The 23,781-nt window shown below is 47.4% G+C and overlaps 1 protein-coding gene across 1 annotated transcript; it reads right to left on the bottom strand.

Annotated features, from left to right (window-relative positions):
• Positions 1-973: 973 nt before the first annotated feature.
• LOC123408705 (LRR receptor-like serine/threonine-protein kinase RGI3) lies at positions 974-4,711 on the bottom strand. The gene is made up of 2 exons (XM_045101758.1): positions 1,744-4,711; positions 974-1,648 (listed from the first exon to the last, which is right to left on the bottom strand). The coding sequence occupies exons 1-2, from the start codon at positions 4,571-4,573 to the stop codon at positions 1,176-1,178; spliced, it is 3,303 nt and encodes a 1,100-aa protein (XP_044957693.1). The 5' UTR covers positions 4,574-4,711; the 3' UTR covers positions 974-1,175.
• Positions 4,712-23,781: the final 19,070 nt, after the last annotated feature.

Here is a 23,781-nt window from a genome sequence, read left to right as displayed (position 1 = left end):
GCGCGCGCGCCATTTCCAGTTCAGCGCGCTGGCCGAAATGCAATCCCGCGCCCCTTATTTGCTGCGCCGGCTCCCGCGCGCACGACTCTCCCGCGCTCGCTCCTGCTCTCTCCCGCGCTCCCGCGCTTGCTCCTCCACTCTCGCGCCGCCCCCATCCGACCGCGCCGCCGCTCGCGCCCCCGGCGACCGTTCAGCGCTTCCCCGGCCTATCCCCGCGCCCCCGTCGCCGCCCGCGCCCGCCGGCGACCACTCAAGCGCTTCCCCGGCCTGTCTCCGCTGCGGCCGCCGCCCGCGCCCCCCGGCGACCGTTCGGGCGCTTCCCTGGCCTCCCCGCGTCGCCGCGCTTCCGCCCCACCCCCTCCTAGTCCGGCCGGCCCTCGCGCGCCTCCGACGTCCGAGGAACAGCGCCCGCAAGGTGTTCGACAAAACGCCTACAAGGTATGTATTGCTCCAAACTTATGAATTTGGTGCATGTTTTGAATTGTAGTTTTTATAGTATAGTATTGAACATTGTAGATGAGTTCGTCGTATGATTCTTCCGAAGAAGAATTTGATATGGAAGAGGAGGAGGATCTTGCAATGATCATAGCTATGCATATCAATAAAAAACCGAAGCACGGTGGTTCGGTTATGGGTCGGGAATTTTTTTGGAGAGATAGGATTGATGCCCATAACAGATTGATAAAGAACTATTTCGTGGAGAATCCCACATACCCGGATGTATATGTGGTTTGTGCGTGCTGCGCGCGCTGCATTTTTGGGCACTGCTGGAGCGGCGCGCGCGCTGCATTATAGCGCGGCTGTTGAAGCCAGCGCCTATCCCCGCGCTAAACCAGCAGAAGCGCGCGATAAATACATTTTTAGGCGCGACACGAAGCGCGGGTATTGAAGATGCTCTAAGACACTTATTTTTGGACGGAGGGAGTATGAAGCGGGGAAACCTTTTTCGTCAATTAGAATCATTTCCCTCAAATTTCAGTTGCTCACTCATGTGTGTCAATTTATTGCCCGTTAGTTTACACAAGTACTCGTACAATACATCTGAATGATCATAATATACATCCTTGAGTAATTCAGGAAACAATTACCTACAAATTTACTGATCTTGCTTACGTGTCCAAAAAATCTACACATGTTTCCCGCTAGGCTGCTATCTCGCAACTGCATCAACTAGCTCAGCTCGAGTAATCAGACATGGCAAACGAGCAGTTTGAAGAGCCCCCCATCGGCAGCGCGCTCCGAGCTGGCGAGCGCTGCTGGCCAGCCGAACAAGGCGCCGTGGCGCAGCGCGCCTGCTCCTTCCCCTCGTCGACGGCGTTCTCCGGCGGCCGCCTGACCTCCTTGAGCAGCGCGACGACGTCCTTCATCGCCGGCCGGTCATCGGCGCGGTGGCTGATGCAGAGCATGGCCACCGCGAAGACCTGCAGCATCTCCTGCACCTGCGCCTCCTGCTTCCCGCGCAGCCGCGGGTCCAGGAGCTCCGCCACGCCCCGCTTCGCCTGCATGTGCTCCCGCACCCACTGCACCAGGTGCATCCCGCCCGGCAGCGTCGGGTCCAGCGGGTGCCTCCCCGTCAGGATCTCCAGCACCACGACGCCGAAGCTGTACACGTCGCTCTTCTCCGTGATCCTCTGCATGGACGCGTACTCTGCTCCCACACAGAATGAAGAATCTCGATCAGTAATCTCATTCTCATCTCGTCACACAACAGTTTCCGTCAGAGATTTTGAAGAATTTTGATACCTGGTGCGATGTATCCGTATGATCCGGCGATGCGTGGCCTGGACGTGTCCAGCTTGGCGGAACCGCCCGGCTCGACCACGCCGGAGAGAACGCGGGCCAGGCCGAAGTCGGCGAGGTACGGCTCATTGCCCGGGCCGAGCAGGACGTTCATGGCCTTGATGTCGCCGTGCAGGATGGCGGGCAGGCAGTCGTGGTGGAGGTAAGCCACGGCGTGCGCCACGCCCAGCGCGACCTCGTACCGGGCGCCCCAGTCCGCGGCGCCCTTGACGCTGCCGCGGTGGAGAAAGCCGCTCAGGCTGCCGTTCGGGAGGTAGGCGTAGAACAATAGCTTGGTGCTCCGGTTCGCGCCCCACCCGAGAAGCCTCACGATGTTGCGGTGCCGGATGGAGCCCAGCGCCGAGATCTCGTTGCGGAACGCGCCGGCCTCGTCGGAGGACCACATCTTCTTCACGGCGAGCGGCTCCCCGTTGGGCAGATCCACCCGGTACACCACGCCCGAGCTCCCCGTGCCGATCACGTTCGCCGACGTAAGGCCGCGCACCACGTCGTCCACAGAGAACTCGAGCTTCTGGTACAGGGTCACCTCCCACGCCTCCGCGGCATTGCCGTGCATGGCACCGCCGTTCCGGCGGCGCGAGCGGGCGAGCACGTACGTGGCGGTCACCAGGAGGAACGCGCTCACCGCGACGAGAATCGTCATGGCGAGCTTCAACGCCGATATGGCCGCGCGACGGGAGGTCTCGTCGGCACCAGCGCCGACGACAAGCAGGTGATTGCCGGCGATGTTGCTCAGCGGGATCTTCTGAAAGAACGGCGTGTCCGGGAGCTCGCCGGAGAAGCTGTTGTACGAGATATTTAGCGTGACGAGGTTCTCCAGCCTTGCTAGAGGCGCAAGACTGCCGGAGAGCTGATTGTAAGACAGGTCAAGGCAGCCGAGCTTATCAAGGGTGCCGAATTGCGACGGTATCTCACCAGAGAGGCGGTTGCAGCTGAGGTTAAGCGAAATCTCCAAGAAAGGAAGCATACTGAGCTCCGGCGGGATTCCGCCGGAGAGAGCGTTATCGCCAAGGTCCAACAACTGCAGCTTCTCGCAAGAACCGAGCTCCGGCGGGATGCCGCCGGAGATCCGGTTCTTCCCGAGGTTAAGCTTCGTCAGCTCAGGCAGCCTGCCGATGCCGGGCCCCAACAGCCCGGTGAGCCGGTTTTCAGAGATGTCAACGAACTGGAGACTGCGCGGCAGCTCGTCCGGCAGTGCGCCGGAGAGTGAATTGGAGTGCAGGTCGATGAACTCGAGGTTGTCGCACCCCGACATGGCTGCCGGCAGTGGGCCGACAAGGCGGTTGCTTCCCAGGTCGAGGAAATTGAGGTTGTTTAGGTTGCCGATCTCCGCGGGTATGGCTCCCGACAGACGGTTGCCATTGAGCCGCAGTCGGTAGAGGTTGGTGCAGTTGCCGATCTCCGGCGGTATGAACCCGGAGAGCTCGTTGCTGAGAAGCAGCAGCTTGGTCAAATTCTGGAGCGCGAAGAGCTCCCTCGGGACGGGGCCGGTGAGGTTGTTGTAGGAGAGGTCCAGCGACTGCAAGCCCTCGCACTGAGCCAGGCTCGCCGGCACGCCGCCGGTGAGCCGGTTCTGCCACGCGTAGAACAGCGTGAGGTTGCGCAGCCTCGGGAAGTCGATGTCGATCTCTCCCGACAGCTCGTTGTTGTCCACCTCGACGTCGGTGAGCGACGTGCAGTTGGAGAGCTCCGGTGGGATGACGCCGGTGAGCTTGTTGGTGCTGAGCTGCAGCTGCTGCAGCTTGGACAGCCCACCGAAGCTCCTCGGGATGGGGCCCGTGAGCATGTTGAGCGAGAGGTCAATGAGCACGAGCTCCTTGCAGTTGCCGATCACCGGGGGTATGGTGCCGACGAGCTGGTTCTGCCACAGGAGCACCGTCTGCAGCTTGCGCAGCTGGCCGAGCTGCGGCGGCACCGGGCCGGAGAGAGAATTCTGGTAGAGGTAGAGGCTAGTGAGCGCGGTGCAGTTGCCGATGCTCGCCGGGATCGGGCCGGTGAGCATGGCGGTGTAGATGGCGAGGGTCTGGAGCTTCTTGAGCTGCCCGATGGTGTCCGGGAGGTTTCCAGACATGCCGGTCTCGGCGAGGCCGAGCATGGTGAGGTCGGTGCACCCGCCGATCTCCGCCGGCAAAGGCCCCTTCAACGCCGGGTTTCCGCCAGCGCGCAGCACCTGCAGCTTCTTCAAGCTCCCGATGCTCGGCGGGATGACACCACTGAAATCATTGTCGTAGAGCGTGAGGGACGTCAGTGCAGTGAGGTTGCCAATGTCGTCGGGGATGGCGCCCTGCAGCGAGTTGGTATGAAGCTCCAGCGACCGGAGCTTGCCGAGCCGGCAGAGCTCGGCCGGCACAGCGCCAGAGAGGCCGTTCCCGCTGAGGTCAACGGTTGTCAGCGCTGCGAACTGCCCGAGCTCCCCGGGTATCTCGCCAGTGAGGTTAGCCCCGGAGAGCACGAGCGTCTCGAGCGACGGCGCCAGCGGGCGCAGCACGCGCGCCGGCACCGGACCGCCGAGGTCGACCGACTTGATGAGCAGCGACACGACGCTGCCGCGCGCATCGCACGCCACGCCGGTCCACCGGCACGGGTTCGCGTCCGACTCCCTCCACGTCGCCAGCGCGGCGCCGCCCGTGCCGTTGGTGAGCGAGCGCTTCCATCGCAGCAGCGCCTCGCCCTGCTCGTTGACGGCGTGGGCGCGCGGTGGGAGGCACAGAGCCGCGAGGAGCAGCCACGTCGCGATGGCGGCCACGCCTAGGCGAGGAGGAGGAGGAGGCATTGGTGGGCCGTGGAGAGGTCGAGAGGTGAGGCCGGGCTTGGCGCCTGCTATGGCGATGGCATTGGGAGGGTCCCTCGGGGTTGTAGTTTGTAGAGTGGGAGGGAAACCCCGGCGGCCAGGATTGTTTGTTTATAGCGCAAAGGTTTGGGACTGGAGATCTGGATCCGGAGGGATGATATAGCATAGCTATGCTTTTTGCAGGATATTCTTCTTTTAATAAATAAATAAATAAGCTAGAGATTTGATTTTTTGGTGCACTGTCGGAGTGAGTGTTTGTCTGAGTAGTACACTGGATGAGCGGGGAATTTTTTTTGTTCTTGGAGTTGTGGATCAGGAAGGAACATGAGCATTTGTTTAAGCAAGGAGAAAATGGAAGGAAGGTGGCATGGAGCCTCCCTCTTGATGCCATCCATCATTTGGTGCTAGTTGATGCACTGATTATTTTCATTGTTAATCCAGGTTAGGAGGTGAGTGAAAACATCCCTTCTCGATCGATTCTCTCGGGTTCAGCCACGGTGTTTTCTTAATTCTCTCGGTAATCCATCCAACTTTAATCCGTTGTCGCTTAAAAGTACGGCCGGTGTTCTAGGGCTTGTCAAAGTTTGTTCTTCTTTTGTACCTGCTGAAACTGGGTTGATGCAGGGTAGTCAGTCAGAGAGCCCACAGACCCCAGAGGTTAAGCATGCATGCCAGTATATTTTCTGTTGTCCTGCGTGTGATTTTCTTGTTGATGATGGCAGGCATGCAGATGCAGGGATGCAGGCGGAACATGCTCTGAGCTCTTGGTAATCTAACCTCCTTGGGACTGATGACCTGGTTAGCAAAGAAACCAATCTTATAATCCCTCTTCTTCTCCTGCAGCTTCTTTCTCCAGACCTGCAAAACTTACAGTAGTAGCAGGCTCTGCTGTCATATTCCACTCTGTGTAGTATTCTCTGCGGCATTTGATTTCGCAAGCATGTTCTTCTTTCACTGTTCCACATGGACAGGGAATACAGCGGTTAAACTAATTCAGAGACCGGCTTAATAAAATTACCTGTGCCTGGAGCTTCCATGCTGTACTATTTTGTGCATGTTCACAGCGCATGTTCCCATCACATGCCTAACGTTCTAAAGAAACGAATAACAGCCGGGAGGGAGGCAAACGCAGGAAAGTAACCGGAAAGAATCTCAGCTTTTGGCAACAACATTTGGAGCATGTCTTTGGGTATACAAGGGGATGACTGCCCGGGATGATAACATGTTCTTAAGATAACAAATTTTGGTACGGTAATTTTAATCTATCCATTGGCTGGTTGATTAGTTGTTGATTACCAGCAGCTGAATGAACTCTTCCTAAGCTAATCCTTGTTTTTTTTGCGAATATAACTACTCCTTGTTAGCTAGGCATAGCATGCATTTAGTCAATGCCATCCATCCATCAAGAAGCAGGTAACAACAGCACAAAAGCATGGACTCCGGCATGCACTTGGTCAAATCTTTTAATTTCACATGCATTAGGTAAAACATGCAGTATCAGTTGTAGCTTGCATCCGGTTTAAACATGCAACCACAAGTAGTTAGTTAGGGGACACATTAGGTGTCACACATCACATGCATGCTGCATGCCTCACAGACCACAATGCTTTGAGTAATCACCGAGCATTGGAGGAGCATCATGCATGGGAACACAGACGGTGATTTGGATTCAGATCGCATCAGAGCCCAAGGATGGCAAGATGAGGTGAGGTGAGGGCAACATGGAGCTACCATGCATGCACATGGTTAAGTTTTGATTAGCATAGAACCTGTACCTCGCTCGAGCTGTAATGCATGTTCTTTTACATCTCATTCTTCCGTTAGTTCCCTGACACCAGAGCATTTTCCAGGCCTAGTTGCCGCCAAGATCTGATCTCGGCCGCCTTTAAAAATATTTACGGAACATGGTCGATCCAACTTTACCAGCTCGGATAGATCCAATCGGAGAATAGTTTTTTGCAGGAGGTAGTACGTTGTTAAAAGGTTTTGTTATTACAATTACCGAATGTGACTCCTGTCACTGTCAGTGCAGAACATTCTGCTGCTAAGGAACTGCGGTACTTCGGGTAGTTAAACTAACCAAACAATCATCCAGAGAGGATAAAAGCTCTGTTGGCCCCAAATCCAGTAGATGCAAGTGTTAAAAGAAAGACAATAGTTAATAGTGTACTTGTTTGTGTTAATCTCCTTCCTTTTTACCAGATTCAGCTACCTTTAGTTTCAGTTAGGAACACTGGATGCCATCATCTACGGCATCAAGCAGTAAACTATGGCACAAGATGGGCATGTCCCATCAAAAGCTGTATGGATTAGCTACACTGTCAAAAGGTAAATGTGCTAACGGGTGTACTAGTTAGTATTTTTTACCCCTAGTGACCTTCTGTAAAGACAGGAACATTCTATTGTGGCAGCTAAAGATAGCTGCAGAAAGGCAGTCCAGAAGAATAAATAGTCGCTTGTTGCTTGCTTCGAGAATGCAATGCCTAGTAGAGTTAGCAACCCAAGTTTCTAGCCTGAGCACTGCTGGACCCTAGTTACTGAGTTTGGGGGCGTCTGTCTGCTTCAGAGTCTATCAGGCCATGATTTTGCACCCTTTATTTTCGCCAGGACAATATAAAGAAGCTGAGGCTCAGAATAACGGAATTTCACACTGAAAGTGTTCATGGTTTATGAACTTTGACACTTCTTTAGGTGCTCCACAGCATGCATTGATGCATGAGAGAGAGCAAGAGATCTGATTGGGCCACATGAAAGTTCAGTGAAAGCCAAAGCTTAAGGATCAAATGACCCCTAAAACGAATCTTATTCTAACTCCTCTTCTAAGTTCTCCACGTGCTATGCCATTGAGTAGCCGCAAAGGGTATTAGGAGATGAGCATGCCCACTTCATTACCCTACAAATCATCAGAATTTGCTTCAGCAATCTCATAAAGCATGTATATATACTCGCAACAAATTGAGTGGCACATCACAACGGAACACGTGCAAATTCATGCTCACTTGTTATTGCCTATCCAAAAATTAGGTTGTTACGGACTGCCATAATTGAGATCAAATGAGCAGCACCTGTTGTTTATATCAGCAAGATGTGGACTGCCACACCACCTTGGCAGTTCACCCAGCACTACACCATGTTTCTTTCCCTATAAAACTTGGCAAAAAAGACTGTATTGTCGCGCGCTTTTGAGCACAACACAAGGGTCACGTCCACGCGCATGACGACCTTTTCATGTGTGCACTGCATACTCACCATAATCTTAACATACCTGAATAGTTGTATAGATTACAGTAGTGATGTTTTCAGGCTGCTGACGGGGTCATCTCAGTGTCCCCCAGGCGCCAGGCCTAGTGGTTGGGGACAATATTTGCCTCCCTAATTTCAGGATTTTGTTCTCTTAGTTAACACCACACATCACTGTCTTCTATCTTTATGTCTTTGTAAGCACTTTTTTTTATATGGATGGTGCAAGGCCATTACCAAACAAACAAACAAACAAAAGTTGATATTAAAGCAACTATATATCTGTCCGCGCGAAAGATTTTGCAGGTATTTGAAAAAGGAGAAAAAAATTTGCATGGTGCTTTGACCAAGTGAATGAGTGGAGCAAATAGAGGCCAAAACAGCAGGTTATGTCGATTTGATTACCAACTCTATGATTGGGCCATCTGCCTTCCTCGGGTGTTCTTCAATAAAATGAAGTTTTGGACCTTGTCACCCGTGAGAAGAGGAAAAGAAATGCATAATTATTAATATGATCGGGCCTGCAGTCGGGTTTGAATCTCCGCAGGCGTGCTGGGTTTGCATTCCGGCCGGCATCCTCCGTATGACGTCCATAATTGGATTCGGTTCGATACCCCAATTGTTCTTGCACGGGCGCGCTTTGTTTGATGCCCATAAATAAACCTGCAGGCTGAAGCCTACTTCTGCACTCGTGTTACCTTGCATGATCTATGGGTACAATCCTCGAGATCACACTAAATATTCAGAGGAAATAATCTGTTCAGTCCTGTCCTGAAGAACTTGGATGGGTGATTCTTCTGACGCGCCACACCCTTATTCGACGGTGAAAGCTGTTTGCCGCAGGCAAGCACATAACCTCGACAAGCCTGCAGACAGTCGAGGTCAGCGATAGCATAGCTGACATCAAGTAGAGCCCTTCTTTTAGGGCACTGGCATACGTACAACTGCTTAGGGATAGACTGATTTTAGCAAGCCGGTGGATTTTACCGAAAGCATCAAAGGCACCATCAAATTAGTCAACCCAGCGTCTGTAGATCTCTCCAATCTTTATATCCCACTCTTTGATTTTCTTCTCTTAATCGTTCATTAAAGCAGTTAAAGCATCTCCAGAACCCTCAAAAGACGCGTCTTTTATTTATCCGTCCGTGCAAGCACACTGTCTATTTTCTTTTTTATATGTCCGGTCACTTGCATGTGATTGGTCAAGAGGAAGAGAGAGAAAAAAAAATGAAAAAAGGTGGTCCAGGCTCAGGTCACGTCTTATGTGACGGATTGACCGGGTGCGCCCGGGCGCGACCGCGAGCCCTCGTATCCTCCCTATATTTGAGATTGATATGAGGGTTCGTAGACAGCCCAAACATATAGTGACGATATGTGGGGTCCGGCTAGGTCACTTTTTTTCTTCTCTCTCCTGTCCGGTTACTGACCGGACGCATCCGCGGACATATGAGGCCTCATTTGAGGGGTCTGGCTGTAGATGCTCTTAGCTGCAAATTTGTCTCTTCTGTCTTTTTCAACTCGGCACGACTGCTGGCATCCCCTAGGTCACGCCGAATGTGTGTGTGGGCCCACCAGATACCGCCTTCCAACGATTCCACCGTCATAAAATCTCATATATACTAGAAACAGATCTAGAAAAATCATGGAAGCTTATCTTTATACGGAGACACCGCCACATCATGTTCTTCCTTTGTAGATTCGACCCGGAGTCTGTTTTTGTCTTCGAAGAGAGGAATTCATCATCGTTGTCATCACCAACCTTTTTCCAACGAAAATTCTATGATGCTTCCATCCATGTGTGAGTAATTACCCTGTAGGCACATGAAGTTATATGTAAATTGGATGTGATTTCTTATGTAATCGATGTCAAATTTGTTAGCGCTTGATGTGTAGTATTCACTGTGTTATGAGATTGTTGTTGCTATGACTTTGGTTAATGCCTGTCAAAGCCCGAGTACCATGATTTCGTATCTGAATTCTCTATGTTTTCATGAATATTGTGTGTTCATGTTCTTGTCTGCAAGTTGTGTCCACATATTATCATTCTGAATACGAGAGGCTAGGGTGACAATAATTGGGATATCGACGAGGATGACTTTAACTTGAGCATTATATGTATTGACTCCTATGTTGATGTTTTGTTTTCATTCTCTATTAAAAAGAGCATCTTAATCACTCTTAGTTTTCATTAGGACCATGTTGTCACTGATGGATAGGACAGAAGATGTTATGCAAGTTCTTATCGTAAGCACGTATGACTATATACAGAATGTATGCCTACATATGGTTGATGAATTGGATCTAGTTTGTTGTCTCCTTATATTATGACTGTTGCATATTGAATCTCATCTAAACAAACTCATCGCTCACTCCATGCTTATGATTTTATTTTTGTTGCTCTCTTCAAAGTCAGTATCGCTGCAATTAGCTACTATTCTAGGTTACTATTATAGTTATTGTCACTATATCAGTATTGTTATCATATTATTGTGCTACTAATAAATTATTGCAAGTAAGTTATCTATCACGATGTGGTGGAATTGACAACTCAATTGCGAAGGATTATAAATATATTTTTACTCCCCTTGTATCGAATCACTAAATTTGGGTTGAAATAATTTCCTCAAAGTTTGTTGCGGTCCCCTATACATATGGGTTGTTTCTGCAATTTATCTTTCACTATGAACAAGCTCAAGGATTTGAAAACTAAGATCATGCCCTCGAAGACAAGAGGAAGTAAGCACCTTCCAACTAACCCATTTCTTGATTCATCTACTGATTTGAGTCAACTCGTGACACCACCACAACATACTTCACATACTGCTATGTCACACGCAATAGGTATTGCTTCTTCTCTTGATGATACTGGTGAAAGGGCATTTCCCACCTTAAGTGTTTTGGTGTTGATGAAAATGCAATTCATGAACTAATCGTGCGCCTATGCTACACATGTATACTTTTTATGACACAAGACGGTTGGACACCCCTCCAGATGGAAACGAGCAAAGATGGCATTTGCGACGCGTTTTATTTCTTTGGTCGTAGGAGATTTGTACTATTTAGAGGGGTCCACATTGGAAGGAATGGGTGAATCAGACACATAAACAACTATATATTGCACCCTCATATTGCCTTCTAGTTAAGGAGAGAGCCTCACATTCAACCTAATGTAGAAATCCTACTCCAACTGTTGTACCAAATGAGTGAGTGGTTGTATCGCCTGTCCGATTCTCTAGGACAACTACCACCTAATTGGCGATTTGATGACATGCAAAGTCACATGACTATTACAATTTGCGATAAGTAGAGTATGTCAATCCCGCATGTCAGTTGCATATGTAACTACCAACCCAGCAGCTACATCGTCACTTACGTCGCTACGTCCATACCCAGGGCGTTATCAGAAAATAGTCTATCCGTCAGTTGCTAACGAAACGATAATAAATGTGGTTTTGTCTAGACAACTAAGAACATGTAGAAACGTAAGTAAAATAATGAATAAAATAAGGGGACAATGCTTGAGTAAAAGGATGTTCTTGAGGTGTTCGGAATCATTACTACACACATGTTCTATAGATACATAAGCCACTTCTGATGCATTTCTTTGTGGGCGGAGCCTGGTAAAGTATATGGAGATACACGTAGTAAATCATATCACGCACGCAACCACCGTTCTCGCCCCCACCAGGTTATGGTAACGATGATTAAGGGTTTCCCCGTGGACGTGACCAAAGGGCGGATTTCCATTATTCCCCTATCGAATTGGTAGAGACAGGATAGGTAGAGGTTACTACTATCACTTTTTCTCCTCCACTTCCCTTGAGGTTGCACAGTCACGGCTTTCTCCGCTCTCTGCTTCATCCGATAGTAATGTCCTTGTGTGCAAAATTGGCAAAATGATGGACGGTGCACTTCACCCAACATCACGAAGGACATTAACAATACATGCAAAGACTATTTCAAATCACACAAAATTACTCGGTGCTAGTACATACTAGAGTTCATCCTATTTCCCAAGAACTAGTAATTCATTCAAACATGTAGATGGAGTACATATAGGATAGATACAAGTTACAAGGCAACATGATGTTGGAGATGGAGATGAGCATGGTGGTGCCTGATGGGGATATGTACCTAGGGTAGGCTCATAGGCCTGACCTACATGTCCTACCCAAGGACACAACATTAAGGACTTAAAGATTTCAAGGAAAATTCTGACTGATTCGCCATGGGTCACTCGGTAGAGCATCCACTCGGATACTTTCTCCTTCCACTCAACGAAAGACTTCCACTCGGAAGAATTAGAAGCCAGTCGACCGCAGAAGTTTAGAAGTCACTCCAGGGAGACCATGTTGGAATTATGCCCTAGAGGCAATAATAAATATAGTTATTATTATAATTCCTGTATCAAGATAATCGTTTATTATCCATGCTATAATTGTATTGAATGAAGACTCATTTACATGTGTGGATACATAGACAAAACACCGTCCCTAGCAAGCCTCTAGTTGGCTAGCCAGTTGATCAAAGATAGTCAGTGCCTTCTGATTATGAACAAGGTGTTGTTGCTTGATTACTGGATCACGTCATTAGGAGAATCACGTGATGGACTAGACCCAAACTAATAGACGTAGCATGTTGATCGTGTCATTTTGTTGCTACTGTTTTCTGCGTGTCAAGTATTTATTCCTATGACCATGAGATCATATAACTCACTGACACCGGAGGAATGCTTTGTGTGTATCAAACATCGCAACGTAACTGGGTGACTATAAAGATGCTCTACAGGTATCTCCGAAGGTGTTAGTTGAGTTAGTATGGATCAAGACTGGGATTTGTCACTCCGTGTGACGGAGAGGTATCTCGGGGCCCACTCGGTAATACAACATCACACACAAGCCTTGCAAGCAATGTAACTTAGTTTAAGTTGCGGGATCTTGTATTACGGAACGAGTAAAGAGACTTACCGGTAAATGAGATTGAAATAGGTATACGGATACTGACGATCGAATCTCGGGCAAGTAACATACCGAAGGACAAAGGGAATAACATACGGGATTATATGAATCCTTGGCACTGAGGTTCAAACGATAAAGATCTTCGTAGAATATGTAGGATCCAATATGGGCATCCAAGTCCCGCTATTGGATATTGACCGAGGAGTCTCTCGAGTCATGTCTACATAGTTCTCGAACCCGCAGGGTCTGCACACTTAAGGTTCGACGTTGTTTTATGCGTATTTGAGTTATATGGTTGGTTACCGAATGTTGTTCGGAGTCCCGGATGAGATTACGGACGTCACGAGGGTTTCCGGAATGGTCCGGAAACGAAGATTGATATATAGGATGACCTCATTTGATTACCGGAAGGTTTTCGGAGTTACCGGGAATGTACCGGGAATGACGAATGAGTTTCGGGAGTTCACCGGGAGGGGGCAACCCACCCCGGGGAAGCCCATAGGCCTTGAGGGTGGCGCACCATCCCTTAGTGGGCTGGTGGGACAGCCCAAAAGGGCTCTATGCGCCAAGGAGAGAAAATCAAGAGAGAGAAAAAAAGGAGGAGGTGGGAAGGAAGGGGGACTCCCTCCCACCAAACCAAGTCCAACTCGGTTTGGGGGGGGGAGTCCTCCCCCCTTGGACTCGGCTGACCCCCTTGGGGCTCCTTGAGCCCCAAGGCAAGGTCCCCTCCCTCCCACCTATATATACGGAGGTTTTAGGGCTGATTTGAGACGACTTTTCCACGGCAGCCCGACCACATACCTCCACGGTTTTTCCTCTAGATCGCGTTTCTGCGGAGCTCGGGCGGAGCCCTGCTGAGACAAGGTCATCACCAACCTCCGGAGCGCCGTCACGCTGCCGGAGAACTCTTCTACCTCTCCGTCTCTCTTGTTGGATCAAGAAGGCCGAGATCATCGTCGAGTTGTACGTGTGCTGAACGCGGAGGTGCCGTCCGTTCGGTACTAGATCGTGGGACTGATCGCGGGATTGTTCGCGGGGCGGATCGAGGGACGTGAGGACGTTCCACTACATCAACCGCGTTCACTAACGCTTCTGCTGTACGATCTACAAGGGTACGTAGATCACTCATCCCCTCTCGTAGATGGACATCACCATGATAGGTCTTCGTGCGCGTAGGAATTTTTTTTGTTTCCCATGCGACGTTCACCAACAGTGGCATCATGAGCTAGGTTCATGTGTAGATGTCTTCTCGAGTAGAACACAAAATTTTTTGTGGGCGGTGATGTGCGTTTTGCTGCCCTCCTTAGTCTTTTCTTGATTCCGCGGTATTGTTGGATTGAAGCGGCTTGGACCGACATTACTCGTACGCTTACGAGAGACTGGTTTCATCGTTACGAGTAACTCCGTTGCTCAAAGATGACTGGCAAGTGTCGGTTTCTCCAACTTTAGTTGAATCGGATTTGACCGAGGAGGTCCTTGGATGAGGTTAAATAGCAACTCATATATCTCCGTTGTGGTGTTTGCGTAAGTAAGATGCGATCCTACTAGATACCCATGGTCACCACGTAAAACATGCAACAACAAAATTAGAGGACGTCTAACTTGTTTTTGCAGGGTATGCTTGTGATGTGATATGGCCAATGATGTGATGTGATATATTGGATGTATGAGATGATCATGTTGTAATAGAAATATCGACTTGCACGTCGATGGTACGGCAACCGGCAGGAGCCATAGGGTTGTCTTTATACTAGCGTTTGTGCTTGCAGATGCGTTTACTATTTTGCTAAGAAGTAGCTTTAGTAGTAGTAGCATGAGTAGCACGACAACCCCGATGGCAACACGTTGATGGAGATCATGGCGTGGCGCCGGTGACAAGAATATCGTGCCGGTGCTTTGGTGATGAAGATCAAGAAGCATGTGATGATGGCCATATCATGTCACTTATGAATTGCATGTGATGTTAATCCTTTTATACACCTTTTTTTGCTTAGAACGACGGTAGCATTATGAGGTGATCTCTCACTAAAATCTCAAGACGAAATTGTGTTCTCCCCGACTGTGCACCGTTGCTACAGTTCGTCGTTTCGAGACACCACGTGATGATCGGGTGTGAAAGACTCAACGTTCACATACAACGGGTGCAAAACAGTTGCGCACGCGGAACACTCGGGTTAAGCTTGACGAGCCTAGCATGTGCAGACATGGCCTCGGAACACATGAGACCGAAAGGTCGATCATGAATCATATAGATGATATGATTAGCATAGGGATGCTTACCACTGAAACTATACTCAACTCACGTGATGATCGGACTTGAGCTAGTGTAAGTGGATCATGAACCACTCAAATGACTAGAGAGATGTACTTTTTGAGTGGGAGTTTAGAGAATAATTTGATTAAGTTAAACTCTAAATTATCTTGAACATAGTCTAAGTCCACTTTGAATATATTTGTGTTGTAGATCATGGCTCACGCGACAGTCATCCTGAATTTTAATACGTTCCTAGAGAAAGCTAAGTTGAAAGATGATGGAAGCAACTTTGTAGACTCGGCTCGTACTCTTAAGCTAATCTTACAAGCTGGGAAGAAGGATTATGTCCTTAATGCTGCGTTAGGAGATGAACCACCCGCTACGGCTGACCAGGATGTTAAGAACGCTTGGTTAGCACGTAAGGAGGACTACTCAATAGTTCAATGTGCAGTCTTGTATGGCTTAGAACCGGGACTTCAACGTCGCTTTGAGCGTCATGGAGAATTTGAGATGTTCCAGGAGTTGGAGTTTATCTTTCAGAAGAACGCCCGGATCGAGAGGTATGAGACCTCTGATAAATTCTATGCTTGCAAGATGGAGGAAAACTCATCTGTCAGTGAACATGTGCTCAAAATGTCTGGGTACTCAAACCGTCTAGCTGAGCTGGGGATTGAACTCCCGCAAGAAGCTATCACTGACAGAATCCTTCAATCACTGCCGCCAAGCTATAAAGGCTTTGTGTTGAACTACAACATGCAAGGGATGAACAAGTCTCCCGGCGAGTTGTTTGCGATGCTGAAAGTCGCAGAGTCTGAACTCCGTAAAGAGCATCAAGTGTTGATGGTGAATAAGACCACTAGTTTCAAGAGAAACGGCAAAGGCAAGAAGGGCAATTCAAAGAAGAGCGGCAAGCCTGTTGCCAATTCGACGAAGAAACCCAAAGCTGGACCTAAGCCGGAAATGGAGCGTTACTATTGCAAGGGTATGGGTCACTGGAAGCGCAATTGCCCCAAGTATCTGGCAGATAAGAAGGCGGGCAAAGAAAAATCAGGTATATTTGATATACATGTTATTGATGTGTACTTAACCGGCTCTCGTAGTAGTGCCTGGGTATTCGATACCGGTTCTGTTGCTCATATTTGCAACTCGAAACAGGAACTGCGGAATAGGCGAAGGCTGGCGAAAGATGAAGTGACGATGCGCGTAGGAAATGGTTCCAAGGTTGATGCAATCGCCATCGGCACAGTGTCACTTCAGCTACCGTCAGGATTAGCGATGAACTTAAATCATTGTTATTTAGTGCCTGCGTTGAGCATGAACATTATATCTGGATCTTGTTTATTGCGAGACGGTTACTCTTTTAAGTCAGAGAATAATGGTTGTTCTATTTCTATGAGTAACATCTTTTATGGTCATGCACCGAATGTGAGAGGATTGTTCATATTGAATCTTGATAGCGATACGCATATACATAACATTGAGACCAAAAGAGTTAGAGTTAACAATGATAGCGCCATATTTTTGTGGCACTGCCGCTTAGGTCATATTGGTGTAAAGCGCATGAAGAAACTCCATGCTGATGGACTTTTGGAGTCACTTGACTTTGATTCACTTGACACGTGCGAACCATGCCTCATGGGCAAGATGACTAAGACTCCGTTCTCAGGAACAATGGAGCGTGCAAGTGACTTGTTGGAAATCATACATACCGATGTGTGTGGTCCGATGAGCGTTGAGGTACGCGGCGGATATCGTTATTTTCTCACCTTCACTGACGATTTAAGTAGATATGGTTATGTCTACTTGATGAAGCACAAGTCTGAAACATTTGAAAAGTTCAAGCAATTTCAGAGTGAAGTGGAAAATCATCGTAACAAGAAGATCAAGTTCCTACGGTCTGATCGTGGGGGTGAATATCTGAGTTTCGAGTTTGGTGCTCACTTAGGACAATGTGGAATTGTTTCACAGTTGACACCGCCTGGAACACCACAGCGTAATGGTGTGTCCGAACGTCGTAATCGTACTCTATTAGAGATGGTGCGATCTATGATGTCTCTTACTGATTTGCCGTTATCATTTTGGGGCTATGCATTAGAAACAGCTGCATTCACTTTAAATAGGGCACCATCAAAATCCGTTGAGACGACACCATACGAACTGTGGTATGGCAAAAGGCCAAAATTGTCGTTTCTTAAAGTTTGGGGATGTGATGCTTATGTCAAAAAGCTTCAGCCTGAAAAGCTGGAACCCAAAGCGGAAAAGTGCGCCTTCATAGGTTACCCAAAAGAGACAGTTGGGTACACCTTCTATCTCAAATCCGAGGGCAAAGTGTTTGTTGCTAAAAACGGAGCTTTTCTCGAGAAGGAGTTTCTCTCGAGAGAATTGAGTGGGAGGAAGATAGAACTTGACGAGGTTGTCGAATCTCTCATCCCTCTGGATGGTGGCGCAGGGCAAGGGGAAACCTCTGTCATTGCGACGCCGGTTGAGGAGGAAGTTAATGATGATGATCATGAAACTCCAGTTCAAGTTTCTGTCGAACCACGCAGGTCGACGAGACCACGTGCTGCTCCAGAGTGGTACGGTAATCCCGTCTTATCAATCATGTTGTTAGACAACAATGAGCCTGCGAATTATGAAGAAGCAATGGTGGGCCCAGATTCCAACAAATGGCTGGAAGCCATGAAGTCCGAGATAGGATCCATGTATGAGAACAAAGTGTGGACTTTGGAGGTACTGCCTGAGGGCCGCAAGGCCATTCAGAACAAATGGATCTTTAAGAGGAAGACGGACGCTGACGGCAATGTGACCGTTTATAAAGCTCGACTTGTGGCAAAGGGTTTTTCACAAGTTCAAGGAGTTGACTACGATGAGACATTCTCACCCGTAGCGATGCTTAAGTCCGTCAGAATCATGTTAGCAATAGCTGCATTTTTTGATTATGAAATCTGGCAGATGGATGTCAAGACGGCGTTCCTTAATGGTTTCCTTAAGGAAGAGTTGTATATGATACAACCCGAAGGATTTGTCGATCCTAAGAATGCTAACAAGGTGTGCAAGCTCCAGCGATCCATTTATGGCTGGTGCAAGCATCTCGGAGTTGGAACAAACGTTTTGATGAGGTGATCAAAGCAGTTGGGTTTATACAAGTGGTTGGAGAATCTTGTATTTACAAGAAAGTGAGTGGGAGCTCTGTGGCGTTTCTAATATTATATGTGGATGACATATTACTTATTGGAAACAACGTAGAGTTTTTGGAGAGCATAAAAGGTTACTTGAATAAAAGTTTCTCTATGAAGGACCTAGGAGAAGCTGCTTACATTCTAGGCATTAAGATCTATAGGGATAGATCAAAACGCCTGATAGGACTTTCACAAAGCACATACCTTGATAAATTTTTAAAGAGGTTCAAAATGGAACAGTCCAAGAAAGGGTTCTTGCCAGTTCTACAAGGTACGAGATTGAGTAAGACTCAGTGCCCAGCAACTGATGAAGATAGAGAGCATATGCGCTCCGTCCCCTATGCTTCAGCCATAGGTTCTATCATGTATGCGATGCTGTGCACTAGACCGGATGTTAGCCTGGCCATAAGTATGGCAGGTAGGTTCCAGAGTAATCCAGGAGTGGATCACTGGACAGCGGTCAAGAATATCCCGAAGTACCTGAAAAGGACTAAGGAGATGTTTCTCGTGTATGGAGGTGACGAAGAGCTCGCCGTAAAAGGTTACGTCGATGCAAGTTTTTACACAGATCCGGACGACTCTAAGTCGCAAACCGGATACGTATTTATTCTTAATGGGGGTGCAGTAAGCTGGTGCGGTTCCAAGCAAAGCGTCGTAGCAGATTCTACATGTGAAGCGGAGTACATGGCTGCCTCGGAGGCGGCTAAGGAAGGTGTCTGGATGAAGCAGTTCATGACGAATCTTGGAGTGGTGCCTAGCGCACTGAATCCAATAACCTTGTTCTGTGACAACACTGGTGCCATTGCCTTAGCAAAGGAACCACGGTTTCACAAGAAGACCAGACACATCAAACGACGCTTCAACCTCATCAGCGACTAAGTCGAGGGAGAGGACGTGAATATATGCAAAGTGCACACGGATCTGAATGTAGCAAACCCGCTGACTAAACCTCTTCCACGGCCAATACATGATCAACACCAGAACTGTATGGGTGTTAGATTTATTACAATGTAATTCACATGGTGATGTGAGGGCTAGATTATTGACTCTAGTGCAAGTGGGAGACTGTTGGAATTATGCCCTAGAGGCAATAATAAATATAGTTATTATTATAATTCCTGTATCAAGATAATCGTTTATTATCCATGCTATAATTGTATTGAATGAAGACTCATTTACATGTGTGGATACATAGACAAAACACCGTCCCTAGCAAGCCTCTAGTTGGCTAGCCAGTTGATCAAAGATAGTCAGTGTCTTCTGATTATGAACAAGGTGTTGTTGCTTGATAACTGGATCACGTCATTAGAAGAATCACGTGATGGACTAGACCCAAACTAATAGACGTAGCATGTTGATCGTGTCATTTTGTTGCTACTGTTTTCTGCGTGTCAAGTATTTATTCCTATGACCATGAGATCATATAACTCACTGACACCGGAGGAATGCTTTGTGTGTATCAAACGTCGCAACGTAACTGGGTGACTATAAAGATGCTCTACAGGTATCTCCGAAGGTGTTAGTTGAGTTAGTATGGATCAAGACTGGGATTTGTCACTCTGTGTGACGGAGAGGTATCTCGGGGCCCACTCGGTAATACAACATCACACACAAGCCTTGCAAGCAATGTAACTTAGTGTAAGTTGCGGGATCTTGTATTACGGAACGAGTAAAGAGACTTACCGGTAAACGAGATTGAAATAGGTATACGGATACTGACGATCGAATCTCGGGCAAGTAACATACCGAAGGACAAAGGGAATAACATACGGGATTATATGAATCCTTGGCACTGAGGTTCAAACGATAAAGATCTTCGTAGAATATGTAGGATCCAATATGGTCATCCAGGTCCCGCTATTGGATATTGACCGAGGAGTCTCTCGGGTCATGTCTACATAGTTCTCGAACCCGCAGGGTCTGCACACTTAAGGTTCGACGTTGTTTTATGCGTATTTGAGTTATATGGTTGGTTACCGAATGTTGTTCGGAGTCCCGGATGAGATCACGGACGTCACGAGGGTTTCCGGAATGGTCCGTAAACGAAGATTAATATATAGGATGACCTCATTTGATTACCGTAAGGTTTTCGGAGTTACCGGGAATGTACCGGGAATGACGAATGGGTTCCGGGAGTTCACCGGGAGGGGGCAACCCACCCCGGGGAAGCCCATAGGGCTTGAGGGTGGCGCACCAGCCCTTAGTGGGCTGGTGGGACAGCCCAAAAGGGCTCTATGTGCCAAGGAGAGAAAATCAAGAGAGAAAAAAAAAGAGGAGGAGGTGGGAAGGAAGGGGGACTCCCTCCCACCAAACCAAGTCCAACTCGGTTTGGGGGGGAGTCCTCCCCCCTTGGACTCGGCCGACCCCCTTGGGGCTCCTTGAGCCCCAAGGCAAGGTCCCCTGCCTCCCACCTATATATACGGAGGTTTTAGGGCTGATTTGAGACGACTTTTCCACGGCAGCCCGACCACATACCTCCACGGTTTTTCCTCTAGATCGCGTTTCTGCGGAGCTCGGGCGGAGCCCTGCTGAGACAAGGTCATCACCAACCTCCGGAGCGCCGTCACGCTGTCGGAGAACTCTTCTACCTCTCCGTCTCTCTTGCTGGATCAAGAAGGCCGAGATCATCGTCGAGCTGTACGTGTGCTGAACGCGTAGGTGCCCTCCGTTCGGTACTAGATCGTGGGACTGATCGCGGGATTGTTCGCGGGGCGGATCGAGGGACGTGAGGACGTTCCACTACATCAACCGCGTTCACTAACGCTTCTGCTGTACGATCTACAAGGGTACGTAGATCACTCATCCCCTCTCGTAGATGGACATCACCATGATAGGTCTTCGTGCGCGTAGGAAATTTTTTGTTTCCCATGCGACGTTCCCCAACAGACCAAAGAGCATGCATTCGACTAGTCATATAAGTAACATTTATTATGTACGTTATCAGTAATGCATGCCTTTGTCTTTATTACACGAACCCTATATCAGTAGCGCACTCTATATAAGCCACCTCTCCCCTCTGGCACAAGGGTTCACACCCCCTGTAACACACACACTCCACACGACAAGAGCTCCTGAGCATAGAGACATAGGGCTATTACCTCCATGAGAGGGGCCTGAACTCATACATCGTGTGTACAAGCTTGTTGTAGCTACGACTCTGCCCTCTCCTTTCGTACCCCTCACATCTACTATCAGGTTCGTTCCCACGACAAAGCCGGTGATGGAGATGGCATTTGTCGACCGGATGTAAGAGGCACCTCCTCTCCCCCTTCTTCTTATCTTGGCCCTCTCTCTCTCTATGATGGAGTTGCTGCAATGGAGGTGTGGTGACAATTGATGGAACTTGTGGAGGATGAAGATAATAATTCCCTCTAGCTAGGGTTGGAGTTCTACTTATAGGAGGCCTCCTCGGGTATCCTCTATTGATGTAGCCTCCTTTCAGGCTCTACGGGGGAGAAATCCGCGTCCAATACAAGCCTTGGTCTTCGAGGATCATGTAGGCTAAAATGGGGACGAAATCAAAGAAAAATCTCGAAGGTTTTCGCCAATTTTTGTGGCTTTCGGAAATTCATACGAGCATCCATACGAGCAGCTAAGATCGTATGGAAGACCGTTGTTCATTGTGGACTTCAAGAGTTGTTTTGTATTTTCGTCAATATTTCTTCATAGGAACTCCCATTTTGACGTTTCTGAGCTTGTTAGTTTGCTAGAGAAAATACCGATGCATGTGATGCCTTGGATGTTCACTTTAAACATTTTCATAAATGTCAAATCACCAAACTCTTCAAAGGGCCTTGATCTGGTGTGAGGAACTTCTCTAGTTTGACCCCCCCAACTTGGTTCTTTTGATGTCCCAAGTCCACAAACATGTCAACACACCTACAAAGAACACAAAACAAAGGAAAAATAATAAAAACTAAATAAAAATAATAAAGTGTGCAACGAACTTGGTAAAACAATTAAATAAAAAAATGTGCATTAGGGACATAAACAAGTGCTAGATGGATATGATATGACGGTTGTTGGCACTAGAATATACTCTAGAAAAGACTGCATAAAATCCACTCATCAACATCCCCAAGCTTAAGCCTTGCTCTTGCTCGAGAAAAAGGTTGATAAACCAAAGTTATCCATTAGCTCATCCATAACATTTTCCCATAGGTGTATCCTTGTCTTATCTGCAATATAAGCAAGCTAAATCATATTTTTAAAAGGTAGCACATGCCCCACTAGGTAACATATATACATGTTGACAACCAAACCACTAGAGCTTTACTCAAAAATTGTGTGCTCCTTGTAAAATTTTAATCTAGCATGAAAATAAATCCTTGGATCCTCTTATTTATTAGCTTATTAATTATTTTTGTCATTTTATTTTTAAACAAACTTGAATACAAAGAGTTTTCAAAAGATCAAGATATAGTTATTCCCATCACTGCCAACTAATGTTGTCAACTCAAGACTCTCACACACTTACTTAAAATTATTGTTGCTTCAAACTTTTGTTGCCATGTGAAGGGATCATGCCAAGGAAATGATGGTGCATTGTTTTTAAAGTGGCTTAAGCTTGAGTACTATGCACCAATATGTTGTCTATTTCAAGCTCTTATGATCAGTACTCGGTGATTTCCACATACACACACATTCAATAGAAAGATGGATAATTCCAACATAGTGTTGCCACTACGTATAGTAACAAAGTCATAGCAAAATCCAAGAAGAAACTATGGTGGATCGTTCATTGACCAACAGAGTTCTCAGCATAACATCAGGAAAGGTGATGAAGCCACATTTACAAACATAAACGTGCATAGAGTAGCAAGGCCATAGCATCAGCGAGAAGCTGAAGCGCCATGTGAAAAAATGCAGCACATATTTTGGCATGATCTCATTCACTTTTAAACTATGTTCGTTTGGAAAAATTTATCCACAAGGTCCGTTGAGTCTATTATATCAAACACCATGGGGTTGAGCTACTCCAAACCTCTTTCCTTTGGAACATTTTTAATAGGTGCCAAACCTTTTCACTACTTCAGGATGGTCCAAAGACAACACATGTATCAGAGACCCTTTGATGAAGCTGTTTTTGATGTAACATCACAAAAAAGCTTGTATGATGTTGTAACATCACACACATTTCAAAAAAAATAATGGTGTGTGATGTCGTGCAAACAGTATTTGCAAAAATTATGTATGTGATGTTGCCTATTATTGAATACGGTTTGAAAAAAGCGTAAATGTGTGTGATGTTTTGCACACGATTTTTACAAATAATGTGTGTGTGATGTACTCTATCATTGCACATAATTATTATGATGCAACCGTGTGTGATGTCATGCACAAAGTTATGCAAAAAAGTATGTGTGTGTGTGATGTACGTACCATTGCACACGGTGTTAAAAAGACAAATGTTTGTGATGTCTTGCACACGTTTTTTACATACATTGTATGTGTGATGTAGTATGTCATCGTACATACTTTCATAAACAAAACCGTATGTGATGTCTGAAATTATTATTTTTCGAAAGAATAATGGTTTTCATGATATGTTTGAAGGCG

The sequence above is a fragment of the Hordeum vulgare genome, chromosome 7H, assembly GCF_904849725.1.
Source record: "Hordeum vulgare subsp. vulgare chromosome 7H, MorexV3_pseudomolecules_assembly, whole genome shotgun sequence".
NCBI classification, from domain to species: Eukaryota; Viridiplantae; Streptophyta; class Magnoliopsida; order Poales; family Poaceae; genus Hordeum; species Hordeum vulgare.
The sequence above is the reverse complement of the archived record's forward strand: the minus strand, read 5'-3'. Positions and strand labels throughout refer to the sequence as shown.